The sequence below is a fragment of the Artemia sp. Qi Xiang Cuo genome, chromosome 13 (genome assembly GCF_049724085.1).
Source record: "Artemia sp. Qi Xiang Cuo chromosome 13, ASM4972408v1, whole genome shotgun sequence".
In the NCBI taxonomy this organism is placed as follows: domain Eukaryota; kingdom Metazoa; phylum Arthropoda; class Branchiopoda; order Anostraca; family Artemiidae; genus Artemia; species Artemia sp. Qi Xiang Cuo.
Genome location: NC_142806.1, coordinates 53,223,739 through 53,242,813, shown reverse-complemented (window position 1 = coordinate 53,242,813; position 19,075 = coordinate 53,223,739). Strand labels below are relative to the sequence as shown.

Genomic DNA, 19,075 nt, shown 5'->3' with positions numbered 1-19,075 from the left:
GAATTATGATTTTTTTGATTCGGAATTTCCGGTTTTGCGATTTGGATTGTGATACTTTGATAGATTGTGATGCAGAATTTATATTTTGTAATTCAGAATTCATATTTTGTGATCCGAATATAATATTAGGATAGACTGTGATTTTAGAATTTGGATTTTATTATTCAGAATTCGGATTTTGTGATTTGGATTGTGATATTTTTATAGATTATGATTTTAGAGTCAGTGATCCAAACAAGGAAAAAAAAATCCTTCGTTTTCCTTGTCAACACAAAATTATAAGTTCCAACTTCTAATTCAAAATGTGATGTTATTAGATGACATCGTTTAAAAAACAATTATTCGTTTATTTTTAACAACAGGAAGGAGCTAAAATCAACTAATTGACTGAATAAAAGCTGAGAGTTGGCTAATTTAGTAATATTGAAGTATTATATTTGAAACTAAGGTAAAAAAAAGGTTTTGCAATGCTATAGTCCACATAAAAAGGCACAAATCAAACGTTAAAGAGCAAAATATCGACCTTATAATAAATACCCGATTACCCCGAATACCCGAAATACCCGACCCGACTTTATAGTGCAAACTCAAGCGCAGCTTATTTGGTTCATTTCGTCCCGAAGTTCGAATCAAACGCAGAACTAAGCCGAAGAAGAAAGTCTTTAAAACAAATGGCTCATGCCCAGTAGGAAGAAAAAAAAATATCAAACAATTATTTCTCTTGTATAAAGACTAAGCGGATATTTTGCATTACAAAATATTATATTATATATTTATTATAGTTTAATAATAATTATAAGATATAAAACGATTATTTCACCTGTACAAAAAACTAAACGAATATTGGGTCTTAAAATTAAATTATAACGAATATTAAAAACGGAAAGAATACAATTTAAAAATGAAAGTTCCGTGGTCTATTTCCGTAGGTTTTACATCGAGCAGACAACTAAACGATTATTTAGTCTCTATAAAAATTAAATGGATATTTTGCGTTTTAAAATTAAATTTCTATCCCATTATATATTTACTATAGTTTAATTGCAATTATATCAAATTTTAAAAAACGAATTTTAAAAACAGAAAGAGCAAAATTTAAAAAAGAAAACTTCTGTCGTCTATTTCCGTTTTTTTATATCGAATAGATATCAAACGATTATTTAGTCTGAATAAAAATTAAATGGATATTTTGCTTTTTAAAACTAAATGATAATTTTATTATATACTTTTTTACGCAGTTAACATTAAAAATGTTTAAATTTTTTGGAGAGTAGATAGTCTATCACTTAATTTCCAAACATCAATCCAAATTCCAAAACAGATATTCTAAAAACTAATAAATTTATCTAAGTGAAAAATTAAATTTATAATAAAGTTAAAATATTAAAAGTTAAATTTATATAAATAAATGTATTTACTAAATTTTAAATAACAAAAAATCTAATTTTTATTACAAAATAAATAATATAAACTAAAACTTAACAAATCAGATCTGTAGAATGGGTTTATCTGCAATAAAATTCTGGTTATTATTGCAGGACCAGGCAATTCTTTACAAGGCAAACCTTTTAAAGATTTTTGAAAAAAAAAAAAAAAATTTTTACAGGATCACTACTTCACTGAAAGCATCTGCCTCTCTTTTATACCCTAATTATTCTCATACCAAAAATGAGTGAAAATGAGCTGAAGTTTTGATTTTACTTGCCTATTAGCGCTGACATTTTGACTACAAAGGCCCTTGCGTCACCCCTGAGGGAGCTGGGCCAGGCATCTTCTGGCAAAGATCAATCTACTTGTTTGCAATAGGGCAAATGTTAATAATTATGAACATAAGCGGATAATTTAAATTTACTCGCCTATTGGCGCTATCTATATAAACTACAGAGAAGCGGCAAAAAGGGCTTAATATGGTTTTTTAATTCATTTAAAAAAAAAAAAAAAAAAAAAAAATTTGTAGAAAGAATTTAACGGTAACGAAATATCCACATAATGTGAAATATTCCTGGAAAAAGTATTTATTTTAGAAAACAGAGATAAACTATTTACATTGAAAATCGTATATTTTTCTCCAGAACTGGTCCATTCAGCCATGTTCTTCTCTACGACAGATGTTCCTAGAATTATTTAAATTATCCTAAACTACCTCAAAATTTCTACTGCATCCCTCAAGTCGTTACCGAAATATTGTACATAACACAAAAAGACATACTGAGCTCCAGAAGCCTAAAATTGACTCGATTGGTTTGAATAGAAAAGACACGAAACAAAAATTTTTACAGTTAATCTAATTCTCCCCAATTCTCACTGAAACTATTTTATGCATTGAAAGGGGTATCTAATGGGGTATCTAATACCCCTAGGTATTTAATAAAAGTAAAGAGCACAGGATTCCAGAAAGACAGATCATTTAAATGTGCTGCTTAAAAGAAACGCGGTCCTATAGAATTGAATATGTTGTATTAGTACTAGTATAGATTGCCATTTACTTTGCTCATAACACCAGAGTGGGATTTTACTGATGCCCCCATTTAATTTGGGCAGAATTACTCAGGAGTTAGCCAGGGTTGAAACCCTGTCTCTGTTTCAGGTTTGAAAGTCAGGAACCCAGCGTAGTAAAAACCAGATGAGAATTAAATTGTGGAATTTCTTTTTGAAGATTTGGTTCTTATAATTTACTGGTTGAGAAAATTATTTTGATTGTTCTTCGTTTTCCAAAGGTTGCTTTTAAACAGAAAAAAAACGCATCTTACAGATTGTTGTCAGTCAAATGTATCTTCAACTAGTCAAAGTATCAAGGAAATCCCTGTACATGCCCCCTCAACATGGGTCGAGGTGCAATACAAATGTTTGTTGCTCCCCCGACCCATTTTAGAATTATCAATACTTAAAAACTGCGTTTAAACAATTTTTTACTGTTTCAAAATTAGCAAGTTTTTAAGGCAGAATCAAACTTTTGTCACTACTGCAAGATTGAACCATGAAAGTAAATAAGCAAAACTAATTAATTAAATTTGGTTATTAATTAACTAAGTATTAATATAATATATAACTAACTAATTAATTAATTAATTTTTAATTATTTTTCAATTATTTTTTTTAATTAATACTTAAGTTTTAATTAATTAACTAATTAATTATGAAAATAATTAACTAATTAGTTAAATAATATATTTTTTACACATAAGAATTCAAACACTAAGAATCTATTGACTCCCTAAGACAGTTAATCTTTATTGAGTTTTCAGTGCCATATGCTTGAATGTATTTTTGTTGAATTTTCACCCACGTTTTACTTTTTTTTAATTTTTCACGCACTACTATCAAAAACTAAATCACTATATATCGAAGTCTTTATAATTAAAAATTGAATTCCAAATGTTTCCCAATTTCTAAAGATATATGCTCGTTTCAGTTCCACTTAGCCATTCGGAAAAATTCGATTTAACTTCCACGGTCCCAGAAACTTTAAAAGGAGATTTGTAGACTTTGTTGGCGAAAAGGGTTCAGCTCTTCCAAGTTAAAACACACTGAGCAAAGAGCGAGTAACCAAAGAAAAATAGAAAGAAGGTGAGCTTAAAAGAAGGTATAAAAGCAGACCTCGGAGCAAACATCCAAAGAAAAGAAGAAAAAAGGTAAACATAAAAGAAGGTATAAAAGCAAACCTCGGAGCGAACCTCCAAAGAAAAAGAGAAAGAAGGTAAAATTGAAAGCAGGTATGAAAAGAAGATATAAAAGCAAACCTGTGAGAGAACCTCCAAAGAAAAGTAGTAAGAAGGTAAAGCTAAAAGAAGGTATAAAAGCAAACCTCGGAGCGAACATCCAAAGAAAACAAGAAAGAAAGTAAACCTAAAAGAAGGTATAAAAGCAAACCTCGGAGCAAACCTTCAAAGAAAAGAGAAAGAAGGTAAAACTAAAAGCAGGTATGAAACGAAGATACAAAAGCAAATTTCTGAGCGTGCCTCCAAAGAAAAATAGAAAGAAGGTAAAGCTAAAAGAAGGTATGAAAAGAAGGTATAAAATCAAACCTCGGAGCGAGCCTCCAAAGAAAAAGAGAAAGAAGGTAAAACTAAAAGCAGGTATGAAAAGAAGATATAAAAGCAACCCTCTGAACGAAAATCCAAAGAAAAGAAGAAAGAAATTAAACCTAAAAGAAGGTATAAAAGCAAAGCTCGGAGTGAACCTCCAAAGAAAAAGAGAAAGAAGGTAAAACTAAAAGCAGGTATGAAAAGAAGATATAAAAGCAAACCTCCAAAGAAAAGTAGAAAGAAGGTAAAGCTAAAAGAAGGTATAAAAGCAAACCTCGAAGCGAACCTCCAAAGAAAAGGAGAAAGAAGGTAAAAATAGAAGCAGGTATGAAAGGAAGATATAAAAGCAAACCTTTGAGCGAACCTCCAATGAAAAGTAGAAGAAGGTAAAGCTAAAAGAAGGTATGAAAAGAAGGTATAAAAGCAGACCTCGGAAAGAATCTCCAAAGAAAAATGGAAAGAAGGTAAACCTAAAAAAAGCATAAAAAGGAAGGCATAAAAGACAACGTCAGAACGAACTTCCAAAGACAAATAGAAAAAAGATAAATCTAAAAGACGGTATAAAAAAGAGGGTATAAAAGCAAACCTCAGAGCAAACACCCAAGGAAAAAAAGAAGGAAGATAAACCTAAAAAATGTTATAAAAGCAAACCCAGAAACAATTATAGAAAACAGGTAAATCCAAAAGAAGGTATAAAAGCAAACCTCCAAAGAAAAATAGAAAGAAGATAAACCTAAAAGAAAGTAAAGAAGGTATAAAAAGAAGGTGGAAAAAGGTACATACCGGTAAAAGCTCAGCAAGCCCTTCTCTCATGAACTCGTTCCTCAAATGCAGCCTAAAATCTAGGTCTTCAGACTGATTGACAATTGAGTTAGTCAGTAACATAAGGCTAAACAATAACTGTTCCTGAGCACTTGTGAAGTGGTCTGTCTCAAGGCTCTTCCGTAACCCTTCAACAATGTACGAAAATCGATTCACACCTAAATGCAAAAGAATAATAAGAGAAAAACAGAATAAAAAATGTGAAACGGAAAAATTAAACTTGTGAAATGAAGATGTGAAAACTAAAATCTAGGTCTTCAGACTAAGGACAGTTGACTATACCATAACATGACACTAAACAATAAATGTTGCTGAGGACTTGTGAAGTGGTCTAACTCAAGGATCTTTCTTCAAAAATGAACGAAAATCGATTCAAATTTAAATTTAAAAGAATAGCAGGAGAAAAAAAGAATAAAAATGTGAAACCTAAAATTCCGGTCTTCAGGCTGATTGACAATTGAGTTAGTTAGTAACATAAGACTAAACAATAACCGTTCTAAAACACTTGTGAAATTGTCTCTCTAAAGGATCTTCCATGCTCCTTCAACAATTTACGAAATTGATCCTAAATAGCAAGAGATGAACAGAATAAAACGCAAAAAAAATGAAAAATGTGAGAAAGAAAATGTGAAACCTAAAATGTGGGTCTTCAGACTGATTGACAATTGAATTGGTCAGTAACATAAGACTAAACAATAAGTGTTCCTGAGCACTTGTGAAGTGGTCTAGTTCAAGGGTCTTCCGTAGTCCTTCAACAATCTACGAAAATCGATTCACACCTAAATACAAACGAATAATAACACAAAAACAGAAAAAAATATGAAAAATATTAACAGAAGATGATAAACATATAATGCAATTGAAAAAAAGAGAGAAAATATTTTAGACCCAGGGATTTCAGTAATGTCGAGTTTTTATGAGAGAAAATTGGAACTATATATCGTTTCAAACGTGATAAGCTAAACAACATATCGAAAAGCAAGTAAAGTGCTTTCATTTTGGTGGAGGTAGGCAAAGATTTCCATCCCATAAACCGATCTAAACACGTGCCTGGGTTTATTGGATTCCAGAAAGGTAAATAACCAAGTTACCTTTTTACTTTATTTACAAAGTTGATATGTTTAATATGCATTAAATTACATCAGTTCAAAGTTGGTAGAATTAGAGCATGTTATTGGATATCCCAGGATATTAAGACAAATTTTAAGAGGACATCAATTTTAAGAAAATCAAAATTTTAAACCTGGAAATTTTTAAGAAAAGCACATGAATTGTACAGAAAATTGGATACTTTGTGCTTAGATGCAATTAGTATCTGATTTTTAAGTCTTAAGTGATGTTTCACTTTCCTCTTAGAAATACCAGTGAACCGTGAAATTCTTAAGCCAAACAAATATAAGATAAGTTCTAAACACAAACACCTGGTCTTTGGAACATTATTATTCTTCTTTTTTTAGTATAAAATCACTAATCCAGTTTTTAGTCTTTGCTAGCGTTTTTTTTAATTTGGCAATGTTGTTTTAGGAGGAAGAAGAAGATTTTAAAGAGTTATTCCATTCAAAAAAGACAAACTTTGAACTGAATTGATGCCAAATTTGGTGAAGTGCTTGGGCAGCCCAGAAGAGTATGTGTTTATGTATGCTGCAAACTCTTTGTTCAATAAATAAATAAGAGGAAAAATTCCTTTATTTTTCACCATATTGAAATCGTATTCTTGCATACAAATCATTTTTTGGATGGTACCATTCGAGTACTCTAAAAAGGATTAGTCGCAGCAAGCCGAGAGGGGGGCTCCAGCCCCCCTGGCTGAATCATACTGTCTTATATTTTTATATTTTGTTTTGAGATTTCTATTATAAAGCATTGGAAGTGCCGATTAGATCAGTTAAGCCCCCCCTAAAATTCAGCTTATGGGCGCCTATGAATAGGTATAAATAAAAGACACTGCCACTATGAAAACACAGGCTGCAAAATAGTGTATGCGAAGTACCCAAGGCCGTATTCAGGGGGAAGGGTAGGGGGTTTGAACCCCCCTCCCTCACCCCTCCAAAAAACAAAAAAAACAATTGTCTGACTCGTAAAAACATAACTAAAATGAATATAAACAGGTTTTTGATGCGTTTCTAACACCCCCCCCCTCGGGAAAAAATTCTGTATACGGCCCTGACAGTATCTCTATGAAAAGTTGGGGGATGCAGTTGAAACTCTCGGCTCGTTTAATTGAGAGGCGGTAGGAAACGGAACTTGAAACTTTTAAAATGGCTTAAACTGATATGTCGCCGATCCAACAAAGCGTGGTTGCATTATTAGCCTGTATGGGAACTAGAACTTATTAATGTATAAATATCGTTGTAAATCAAAAGACCATGAGGTTATCAAAACAGGAAATGCCAGCTCAAGAATCTGAATAAAAATCAAATGGTTTTCATGTCGAATCCCATTTCTAACATGGAAAAAGTTTACATTTGAAGCTATCACAGAATTTTAATTTTAACAAGATTGACCATATTTGAAAAATATATTTTGGTTGGTGAATGAACGCTAATAGCATCCAAAGAGAAAGAATTAGAACCTTCTCCTCGTTCAATATTGCTCACTACAACAAATTTTTGCTTTTTCGATGTTGAGTAAGGAGTTACAATTATTAAACTAACCAAGTTTCTCATTACAGAGTTCTTCAATCAAATTTCTATACGGTAGCTTTTTTTTATTGAAACATCAAAATACCAAAAAAACTTGCTTGTGGAATAAAACTATAAGCTTTACCAGTCACCTCTACACAAGGCCTTATCCAGAATTTCTGTTCGGAGGGGGGGGGGGGAAAAAAAAATTTGAAAAAAACACATCAATTTTTTTATACACGTATCCATTTTGTTACCTTTTTACGGATCGTTTATAAACTTTGAATGGAAGGGGCTCAAACACAGAAGCCCCCCCCCAATACGGCCTTGCTTTTACATAATAGGAATCAATATTACCTCTCATTTCTCCAACGACGGTGACTGCTTCTAAAACTTTATCGTGTCCATTCGGTACAATAGCAACACACGCCAGAAGTCGGGCTGCTTCGACCATTACATTCATGTGATGTGGGTCTAAGGATTGTGCCAGTACTGTGAGTGCTTCTTCTTTCTCAAATAATGTTTTTAAGCCAACTCGATTGTTGGCAATAGCCTTGAGGCATCGGATGCATTCTAGTTGAACGCCCTCCCATTTTGCCTTCTCCCTGTCAAATGATTAGGAAATGTATTCAAAGTGATACGACAAACTCTAGGAACGAAATACTAAAAACTTTTTGGGTGAGTTTTTGGTGATTAAGGTACAACCTCCCTGTGAAATAAACGATTCTACGACAATGATTTGCTATCTCATAATTTACCAGAAGTGTCTGATGGTCAAATAAGTGCAGTTTTGAACATATATACAAACTCTGTAGATGTTTCAAGCTCCTATCTGCAAAAATGTGGAATTTAGTGTTTTTTGCCAGAAGAAAGATCACGGATGCGTGTTTATTTGTTTGTTTGTTTTTCTTTTCCCTAGGAGTGATCATACCGACCCAGTGGTCCTAGAATGTCACGAGAGGGCCCATTCAAGCGGAAATTAAAAGTTATAGTGCCTTTTTTAATTAAAAACAAAATTTAATTAAACTGGAAAGTTTTTTTAACTAAAAACGGCATTTTTATTGCCAATTTTGATGAATTCCAAATATCCTAACCACTAGTATGCTTACCATTGTACCATCAGAGAGTTGAGAAAAATAAGTTACATATAAGACATGATAATAAATTCGTTAATCAAACAGTTCGTCGTAAGGAACTGTATAGTAAGAGCGACTCGTCTCAATAGTAACCGAAACTCTAAAAAACAGAATTTTAATATCAAGGAGGCACACTTGTGCCTCTTAAAGAGGCGACCCACCACAATGTTAAGCGGTTTCCGGTCCTCGCGGTTGCAGAGAGACGGCGGTGATCGCATTTTGTAGCCTAAGCTCAAACTAAGAAACATACAAAATTTCATCCCCCTCCGACATTATCTTCATGGGGGAAAGTGGGCCGGAAGTTTCGACCCTCCCATCACAGCCCCCCTTTAACGTCCGATTGGGCTGAAATTTAGAGATAAGCTTTCCTAGGGTATGGGAGCTTACTCTCAAAATTTCAGCTCAATCCGATCACTCCTTCCCTGTTTTCCAAAAACCAAATATAGCCACTTAATGTTCATCAAATTATTTTTTTTATCAACCACGCCTACAGGCAACAGTTGGCAACGGATTCGGATGAATGAGGACTCATTCGAACCGGAATTCGACCTGTTAGGGCCTTTTGATATTTTCAGACCGAAAAAATTATCCCCCGAATTTACATTTACGAAAAACCTCGTTTTCCTATAAGAGCCCATGTTAATTTTTGAAATTCCTAAAAGCATAGTATTTCATTAATAAATTAGATCAAAATAGTCCTCTTAACCTGACAAGACCGACTGCAAGCTTCCAAAAATTCCAGCTATTTCCCAGAAGTTATTTTTGTATTTGCTTGCGTCGAAAATAGATTGCAGACTAAAAATAATTTAACAATGAGTCTCTGATAGTACAGTGGTCACTATTCCTGTCCGTCATGCGGAAGACCCGAGTTCCATTCCCCGTCAGAGTACATTTTTTATATATTGGATTTAAAGTAGTATCTCTTAAATTTAAAGTTTAAAAAAGAAACTCCGTTTCTTTTTTAAATCCAATCTATAAATTCCTTCGGCTCAACAGGCGTCTCCAGAAGAATATCACAGTCGGCCTTCAGTTTACAGGTAATTCTCCACTGCTTTGATAACATGCCGTATACCCGCATGCTCGAAGAAAAGTTAAAAAAAGAAAATCTTACTGTGCATTTGATTTGAGTATTCAGGAATTAAAAGCCTTAACACAAGAGTCTTCAAAAGCGGGGGGTTTGGGGGGCGGCAGCCCCCCAACTTTAACTCCTGACACAACCAGCTAACAGTTAGTCAAGCAATAATAAGTAATAAACTGTACAAAAACGTGCAGAAATTATTTGAAAAAAAACTACGTTTTCTAAAGAGTTAAAGAGGCTGAGTCACAAGTTCGAACCTTAAAACGTACAGGGATTAGGAGGTACAGTTGGGGGGCTGCCACCCCGCAAACCCCCCGCTTTTGCAGCCTCTTTTGTTAAGGTTTTTTAAGTCCTGTAGCCTGCAATCAGAGTAGAGAGGGAGGTGCTACTCCGATTGCCCACCCCTGCTGCCACCTACAACTTTTTTACATAGTTTAATGGGGACAGTGTCAATGACCTCTTTTTCCAAGGTCGATTTATTGTTATTGTTTTGGCCAAGTGCCCGCTAGGGGAGAATGTTATGATCTAGGAAAGAGTGTTGTTTTTGGCCAAGTGCCCGCTAGGGAAGAATGTTATGATCCAGAAATAGTATTTTTTGTTGTTGTAAGCTCGAGGCAAATGTTATGATCCAGGAAACAGTATTTGTTGTTGTTGTAAGCTCGAGGCAAATGTCAAGGTCGATGTTGTTGTTGATGTTTTATGCACGCTCTCAGCGAATGTTATGATCAAGAAATAGTATTTGTTGTTGTTGTTGCTCGAGGCAAATGTTATGAGTTTCCAGGAAGCAGTTAGATCACGTGCTTCCTTCTCAGCTAATCAGAGGGCTCGCTTACATATTAGCAGCGGAGGGAATATAAGGAAAGGATTTTTGCTATAGTTTTATTAGTCTGTGAATAGAATTCAAAAGGAGTGAGAAGAACTGTTTTGACTTTACTCATTTGGAAACATAATTGTGATGACGAGTGAAATGTTTACCCTATTAGAAGATGGTGGTGGAGTAGATGCTAATGATACAAGAGCGCCAAAAATTGCGGTGGAAATTACGAAAGGGTCACGGCTTTGTCTAGAATGGGTTGCAGTTTATGCAAGATATGTGATATCCTTAAGAAAATTTAAAATAGAAGATGGATTATGTTTCGCAGCAAAGGTTGATAGAGCACATGTGAATAGACTTCATTGTGCTTTAAGTGCATTGGTGAAACATATCAAAGACAATAAACTCTATCGCTAATTGTACATGCGTAGTATTATTGATGTTATAATTATTCAATAAAATTGCTTCGAAATCGAAAATGTTCCCTTTCTTTTCTGGTTAGGACTAACTTTTAAGGGTTAGTCTAGAGTCAGCAGTCAGAGTGAAACGACTGAAAAATGAATAAATTTGAGAAAGAGAGAATTAGATCAAATCTAGTGTTTATGGAAAAACAGTTGATTTTAGATGATGTTTTTCTCGAGTTATCTCTTAAACGTAGGATATTCTCTTGTCAGGGAACACTTGACAATATAATGAGGATTGATTATCCTCCATTGGACTCTTATATGAAACTTTTAAAATGTGACTCAAGTCCTTATAGTCAATTTATTGATATATTAATTGGGAAAAAGCAGAATCATATTGTAGATGTACTTTTGAAATCATTGCCAATGGATTCAATGTAGAAGACTCCTTCGAAAGAAGTAACGCCCCAGAATAACTCCTCTCCCCTTTCCTAAACTTTGAATTTATCAAGCGAAGACGATCAGTTTCGTTTTAGCTGTGAGAGAGTTGACAACGGACACCAAAAAATTTTCTATATATGTCCATTATACATGTACACTCTTGGCAGTTGGACTCAATAAGAGAATTGTACAATTATTGCCGACTATATTGAAAAGTGTAAATTATGTAATGCCTGCAAATTACATTGAGGCTACGCAGTACAAATTAAAGGATGTAATTCATGTCTTGAAGAGGTATGTGACTCTCACCCTAGGGGGCACCTATGCTCCGATTGTCACCATGATAAATGTGATCAGTGGGAGAATACTTACCCCGCTATGATTGGAAAGAATCCCAAACGTGATTTTAGTTTATTTCTACGAGATTGGTATCGTCGTGGATTTTAATTATTCTGGGAAGAGGAATCTGGTCTACGATTCAACTGTTGGGGTAACAAGACAATCTGGTTTCTACGTCATCCCAATGACGACACTGCCTACTATGACTATAAATCAAGTGATTTTTATTTGGCAGTTACCGAATGTGATTCACCACTTGAAAACACTGTATGTGATATTGCTTCAAATAGACAGATTGAAACTCGTGAATTTCATAATATGAATGCAAATAGTATCATTGACTACACAAACAGATATGACAAGAGTGAAGTTACATGGTACTGTAGAAAATGTGACCCTGACTTTGTAGTCAACCAAGATCAATATACAGTGAATCCAAAGGATTTACCAGCATTAGTGGTTCACGACAGCTGCTTATACACCGATGAAGAAATCTAAAGTGAAGAGTTAAAGACATTGTTGTATATATACATTTTATTAATAAACAAATTCACAAACATTTTTAAAGCACTTTACTCTTAGGGCACTGAAATCAATGCTGTATAGATCCGAGAGGACATTTTCCACTAGAAAGTCGTTCAGACAAAGATTATCACCATAAATGCGGAGAAACTGCTTGTAAGCATAACCATGACATAGGAACACAAAATACAGTATTGCAGGGAAGCCACAGCTTATAGTCGTTAGAACTTGTACCCTATTCCGATTTTGAATGATATTTTTCCCACTGCTCTCAATATAGTTGCTGATATGGGGTGTGTAAAATGTATAGGGTAGACCCAGAGGATCAAGAAATTCAATCGTTTTCATTGTTTGAAAGATGCACAGCCAATAACCCGTCAGCACAGTCAATGGACTGCTATTAACAATAGTCAAGGTATTGTTCGCACTTTGAATTTTTCCAAGATAGTCTGAGGGTAGACAATAGGATTTGTACTGGGACATGTAGGGGTCCATAGTAAATACATTGATTATTTGACTGGTGTTCATGGCGCCAAGTCTAGAAGAACACTGCCTTCGGGAGTGATTTCCCATTAGGTTTCATATTGATTTAGTGAGATTAGTGCAATACTCTCAGGCAATGGATTGGCAAATGTACACTCTAAACGCACACTCCCCGTACGTACTATACTCATATCCTGTGTGCCAGACAAATCCAGTTCAATGATACCATGGGTTTTAGCAAACATTTCTTCGGTTATACCCTTTTCAAATAGTTGCGAATCATGATCTAGGGTTTGCATGGTCAACTCATACAATGTTCTATAGGATTTATCAAAAGATAGATTGTAGAGTGGGATGCCGTTTACTTTACACACAAGAGATGAAAGTCCAAACATCTCGAATTTATGTGGACAATCAGTCAACGATCCTATTGCACTGGCGCTTTTTACAAATTCCAAAGCAATTTTCGAGGGGATTTCACCACTGATAAAGGAAGAATCAGTGATTATGCGATAGTCCATTGCACTATGACGCTGAGTGGTGATTGTATGAGGACCATGTGGTTTAATATTATTTCAATTGGCTCTTAACTTTTCCAAGGCCAAATCAACAGAACTCATGACCTGTTGTTTGCGTACATGAAGTATTGCCGAGGTGAGGGAGAGACTTACATCGGGATTGGCAGCAAGTTCTTTTCTCAATATGAAATTGGATGGTGCAAGCGTCAGTTGTATATCCACTTTAACATTGGGCGGCAACCATTGGGGTATATTAAATATTTCATGATATATTTTTCCAACTAGATTTAATTCACTAGTTGTAGCATTTTTAAGTGCATCTGTACTATCAGTATTAGTAATATATTCATATCCAATGGAGGCGCCTCTCAATTCCTTGTATGACTTGGGTGTCATCAACATGAATTGTATATAGCTTGCATAGTTTGAGAGATTGTTGCTTCTGCTAACCAGCGTGCCATTGATGTAGACGCTATTGTGACAAAATAAATTATGTAATGTGCAATTTTCATAGTATATTCCATCGGCTCGAACTGGCATTGTATTATCGGATTTCCGGACTTTCATTTGTAAATCTATAAATGTTGAAGACATGTCCATAAAGTAGTCTCCATTGGAATAAATTTGAAGTGAATATTATCAGAGAGGGGTTGTTGTGGACAAAATTGTTCATAGTATCCATGCTTGACACTCACATCGACATTTTCAGCATTGAATAGATTCAATGAGGTGGTGATTGAGAGTTGAGAATCCTTATGCGGCAGGTAGGACATCTTAGGAAAAGAAATCTAGTTTCGATCTAACAATTCTCTTCCTGGGGCTTCTGGTTACACTACTTGTCGGCTTTTTCTTTCTTTTCTTCGACAAAAGGGATGATGTCTTTCGTTTCCAACCTGAGTAGAGACTGATGAGTGATGCATTGTTTCTTGACCTTTTTAAGCCTTTACCATTTTGTTTTAATTTCTCGCCAAGGGTTCGCGCACTAGAACTAAGATTTTCTGTAGCACTTTTTTTAAAATCCTTGCCAGACCCCCAATCGTATAGTGTAGAGGATGCAAAATCTGTCGCAGCCGGTAGAAGATATTTTCTAGCCAATGGTAATGAAGACCAAGCAGCTTAGCAGACCAACTGCCAAGACTATGGCCAGAAATTAACGGGTGACCCTTTTAACAGTCCACTCCATTGCCCTGTTGTATCGGGCAAAGAGTATTAACATTTCAGTCAATATGAGGACTAGTGAAAACCACTTTTCTATTAGACATCTTGCTGTTGAACGATGGGTCGAAAATGACATGTAATCACGGCCAAACCTTTTGATATTGCTATGGGATCACCTAATTCGGTTCTTAGTGTTAATTGACAGAGTTCCAAATAGGGTGTGTTTACGGGATTATATTGAAGATGCTTTACATTGTAGTGATGAATATGCTCTTGATTGGTGTTTCGTTCAAGAACTCATAGGAGGGGGAAATTTGAATTACCAACCCGAGATGTTTCCACAAATGAGGCGTAGAGAAATATTCAAGTGTCTGTGGAGAAGGCAGGCGGGTAGGCAGCAAAAATGAAATTAGTGTTTTCGGCACTTTTACCATTGATTATATTGAGCTTAAAGCCAAGAACTTCCTTTAGGCTATCATTGAGAATAACCTTTTCGCTGGCAATAGGTGAACTAATGTAGGTCTTACCATCCTCCTTTGAATAGTTGAAATGAAAAGCTCCTTTTTTACGAGCGGAAATTCTTTTATTAATAGAACGACATAAATCGTTCATACAGGTGAGTTCCTCGTAGGTTAATTCAATATATGGATAATCCATCCAATTGATTTTTTGAATTTGTTCTTGATCACTTGAGGATGGTGATGGCGGCCAATCATAGGGTCTAATTTTTATTTCATATTTACGATCCTTTCTCAGGATGTCGTAGGTATTTTTGAGAATACAGTCGACAAGAGCCACTTCATACATTCCGTCAAATTTGATGGTGGGGGAGTTTCGTCCAAAAATCACTTGTTCTATTCAAGTCATTGTAGAGAGGATCGGAAACATTGGACATGAAAGTCACATAGAAATCATTGGGCATTGTTAATATCTTCAGCACTGACCCAAGAACTAAATCTGAGTTGTATCCTAGCCAGCGAACAAGCAACTGTCTCTTGCCCCTACGAGTACGACTCTTTAATATCTTTTGAATTTGATACATTTCACTAGTGTTTCTAACTTTTTGCAGTTCATATTCATTAGAACCGCCGAAAATCTCGTCATCTGTGGTGTCTTGCAGTCGATATGTCTTGGGCTCAGTGTCCACGATTTTGGACACTTTGAAAAGTTCAGTGCTCCATAAATAATTCCCCTTTTCAAAAATATTGGTGGTTCTATTAATTCAACCAGTATCACCAACATTGAATTTCTTCTTCACATTTTTTTTCTCTTTTTCACCATTGGAATATTGCTTTAGAATAGCATCAAATGTATTTTCATTGTAGTGAACATCTCGAGGGCTTGAGTTGGACAGAGATCGATGAGGTCGATGGTTGTATATCCGCATGATTTTATCTAAATCATGAATAAAAGCCGGTGTATTTTTCAGGGTACAATATCTTGAAATTAATAGACGAATCGTTCTTATTAATCGTTCAGGCAATGCAGCCTTTATCGGGCTGTGACTATGATAAAGTGTTGTATTATATTTCAATAGAACCTTTTGCACATGGGGATTAACAAATTCACTGCCACGATCCGATTGTATTTTTCTATACGAATCCTGTTCAAGAATACTTTTAATGGCCCGAGCAACTTCAACGCCTCTCTTTGATCGCAGTGGAATGGCATAGGCATAGCGACTAAAGACACTGATTGCCACCAGAATTTATTTATAGGGTGCATTGTGACACTGTTGAAGTGTCTCTAAAGTTGAAAGATCCGTTTGCATTACATGCAGAAGGGAAAACGCTTTAGTATGTCGATATTTTTTGCCACAAAGACTCTAATTCCGGTGCAGTTTGTAACACTATTTATTCTTAAGAGACTCTTTTTATTTTTTAAATTTAGTGCTGGAGACAGCTTTGGAAAGTGTTTTGGGAGAACTTAAACTTCCCGCTTCACCAATATTTTTATAGACACCTTTCAGAATTTCATCCATTTTGAACGCAAGCACGTAGTGTAATGTCCGCTCCCCTTTTGCACACTGGAGGGTGAATCATTTCGTCTTCGCTTTTGACTAGCAGCCACAGGTGTTTTAAAATCAGTGGTGCTAGTATTTTCAAATATTGAATCTTCTTCTTCTTTTTTAAATGGTGGTGTTGGTGTTGGTGTTGTTGGAGGACTATATTCTCTTAGTTTCTTAAGAATTTGCTTATTGCTAATAAGACTTTTGGGGAAGTTTGATACACTTAGAAAGGTGTATAGATTATTGTCAAATGATAAAAGTCCTTTACGATTCGTCACCATATCACAAATTAAATCAACTAGATTATAACTTTTTCCCTGAATTATAATTCGTTTCCCTGTGCTATCGACTTGAACTTGATGTTCATCAGTTTCCTACAAGAGATATGATAATACTCTTTTATTTTGTTCACAATAGGTGAGTGGCAATAGGTTTCCAATTTTCGATACAATTGAATTCAAGTCCTTCTTCTTTGATGCTGCTGCAGAATCTTGAGGAGATGTTTCCTATTTAGAGGGATCGGTGGCGACGGTGGGTCTCTCACGGCAAGGTTTATATTTGTTCACACTTCACAATGCATCTTGAAGTAAAATTAGTTTTTTATCATCGGCAATATTCTCATCATTAATGAATTTTTTTATATTGTCTTCAATATGTTCAACGGGTGAGTGGACAAGTTCAAATGGTGTCAATTTATTGGGTTTAGCCATTCTCTAGAGAAAACTGTTTCCAAGTCCAGCAATAATTGGCAGTAAAGGTATGAAAAACCTACCGCCTGCCTGAAGGAGTCGTGTTCCTTTTAAATATTTAATTTTTTTTTTAAAAGCCCACGCGCGTAAAGTGGAAAGATGGTCCTTTTTCCGTTTTCTAAAACCTTCTGGCAGTTGAACATTTCCCTCAATTAAATTTAAACAAAGTTCAGATATTAGATTAATGAAATCATTGTCAACACCATGTTTGAATATGGCCTTCCTAAGCAAGGATTTTGAAGTGCTTAAAACGGAAAATAAATGCCGCTGTTCACGTATTTTCTTCAGTGTCATAATGGCAACTAATAGCCTTTTTTACTGTTCACCGGAAGATATACTGTAATTTGATTGTCGAAAATGTCAGTGACTACACGTAGATCCTCGGGTGTGCTCTGATTAAAATCCAGAAAAATGTAACCGTTGGGCTTGATAGTCGCCTGTGAGTACGCTGACAATATACATTTTGGGGTGCGGGGTTATATCTTTTTATTTATAGTTTTGAGTGCGCTAGAATCCCGAACAACTCGATAGATAATATCGATAGTGCAATTCAAAGCAAGGGTTCGCATACATTTGCTCTGATGAAACAGATTGTGTAGAACTAGAGTAACTGAAATGTGTTCATGGTGGGAGCGAACAGTGAACAGTTGTAGCATTTCCTGTGAGAACTGTTCAATGGATTCAGCCAAATCATCAATAATCAGCCACGAGTTCGGTTCAATACTATTGAAAACATCAAGTCCCCGTATGAATTGTATTGGTATGGCTGTGTCAATTGCTTTTATTTGATCGTAGGACTCATGCTAAATACTATAGCAATAAAGAATTTACTCTGGCTTTTCCAAAAACATTTTATCGTAATGTGGAATTATTTAAGCTAAAAGTGTTGTTTTCCCCGACAGTGGGGGACCATACAGAAACGATCTAAATGGTATTTCAAATTGATACATGTTGCTGACAACATTCGGACTACAACTAACTGTAAATTATATGTGTCCAATGAATAAGTAGTAATTTTCCCATTGATCTATCTATTCAAGAACAACAAAAAAACAATATTTCATGGCAGCATTTATTTCGACAACATGAAAACAAATATTTGTTCAACATGAACTGCAATGATAACACTTTATGTACAATATAAATAAAAACACTTTTTGTCCATCAATAACACTTATCGTCTTTAAACACTTTTCTGTACAACAACAACACTTTTGTCCATCAACACTTATTGTCTTTAAACACTTTTCTGTACAACAACATCAACACTTTTCTGTACAACAACAAAAAACACTTGGAACATGAACTAGCACAGTTTAACATTACAGTGAATTTAAAGGTGGGGATCCCCCCCCCCCAGGGCCGTGGGGCTGAAGGCCGGGCGCGGGCGGGACCCCCCCCCCCCCGGGAGCCGGCCGCGGGCGGGACCCCCCACCCCCGGGAGCCGGCCGCGGGAAGGGTCCCTCACCCCCCGGGAATCGTGGAGGTGAAAACTGTACAATAGCTGTCATCACTGCAGGTTAGTGGTTGGGTTAGTTGGGTCAGTGGTGGTGGTGGTGGTGGTTAGTTAATTTATGAGCAGGTTAGTTGGTTAGTCAGATTAGGTTAATTTATCCAGACCAAGTTGATTGCGATAGTCTATGCATTCAACTCGGTCTGAAATACGGTAGTGGCCATGAGGCAGGACACTCACACCATTTTCGAGCACATAGACTTTGTCAGATATACATGACATTGCATTTTTTTTCCACTCTCACAGTATAATTTCTATACTGTAGAGAGCGAATTGCAAGCACTTGTGCTCTCGGCACTAGGCTACTTTCTACACAGTCTCTGTACATGCTCATGTTGAAATTACTCTTTAAAAAGTGTGTAGGCACCCCTTTAAAAGCCTTCTATTTATCTCCATTATGTGTTTCAACGCAATAAACTTTAAGACCCAGGATCACCCCCCTGG

At 35.5% G+C, this 19,075-nt stretch overlaps 1 protein-coding gene across 1 annotated transcript in view; it reads right to left on the bottom strand.

The window, feature by feature from the left end:
- LOC148945419 (protein diaphanous-like) overlaps nt 1–19,075 on the bottom strand; it is a 298,677-nt gene that overhangs the window by 223,847 nt on the left and 55,755 nt on the right. Inside the window, exons 5-6 of the mRNA XM_089099035.1 lie at nt 7,826–8,073; nt 4,809–5,005 (exon numbers count right to left, since the gene is read on the bottom strand). Coding sequence (XP_088955161.1) covers nt 4,809–5,005; nt 7,826–8,073 — 445 coding nt within the window. The remainder of the gene's footprint in view (nt 1–4,808; nt 5,006–7,825; nt 8,074–19,075) is intronic.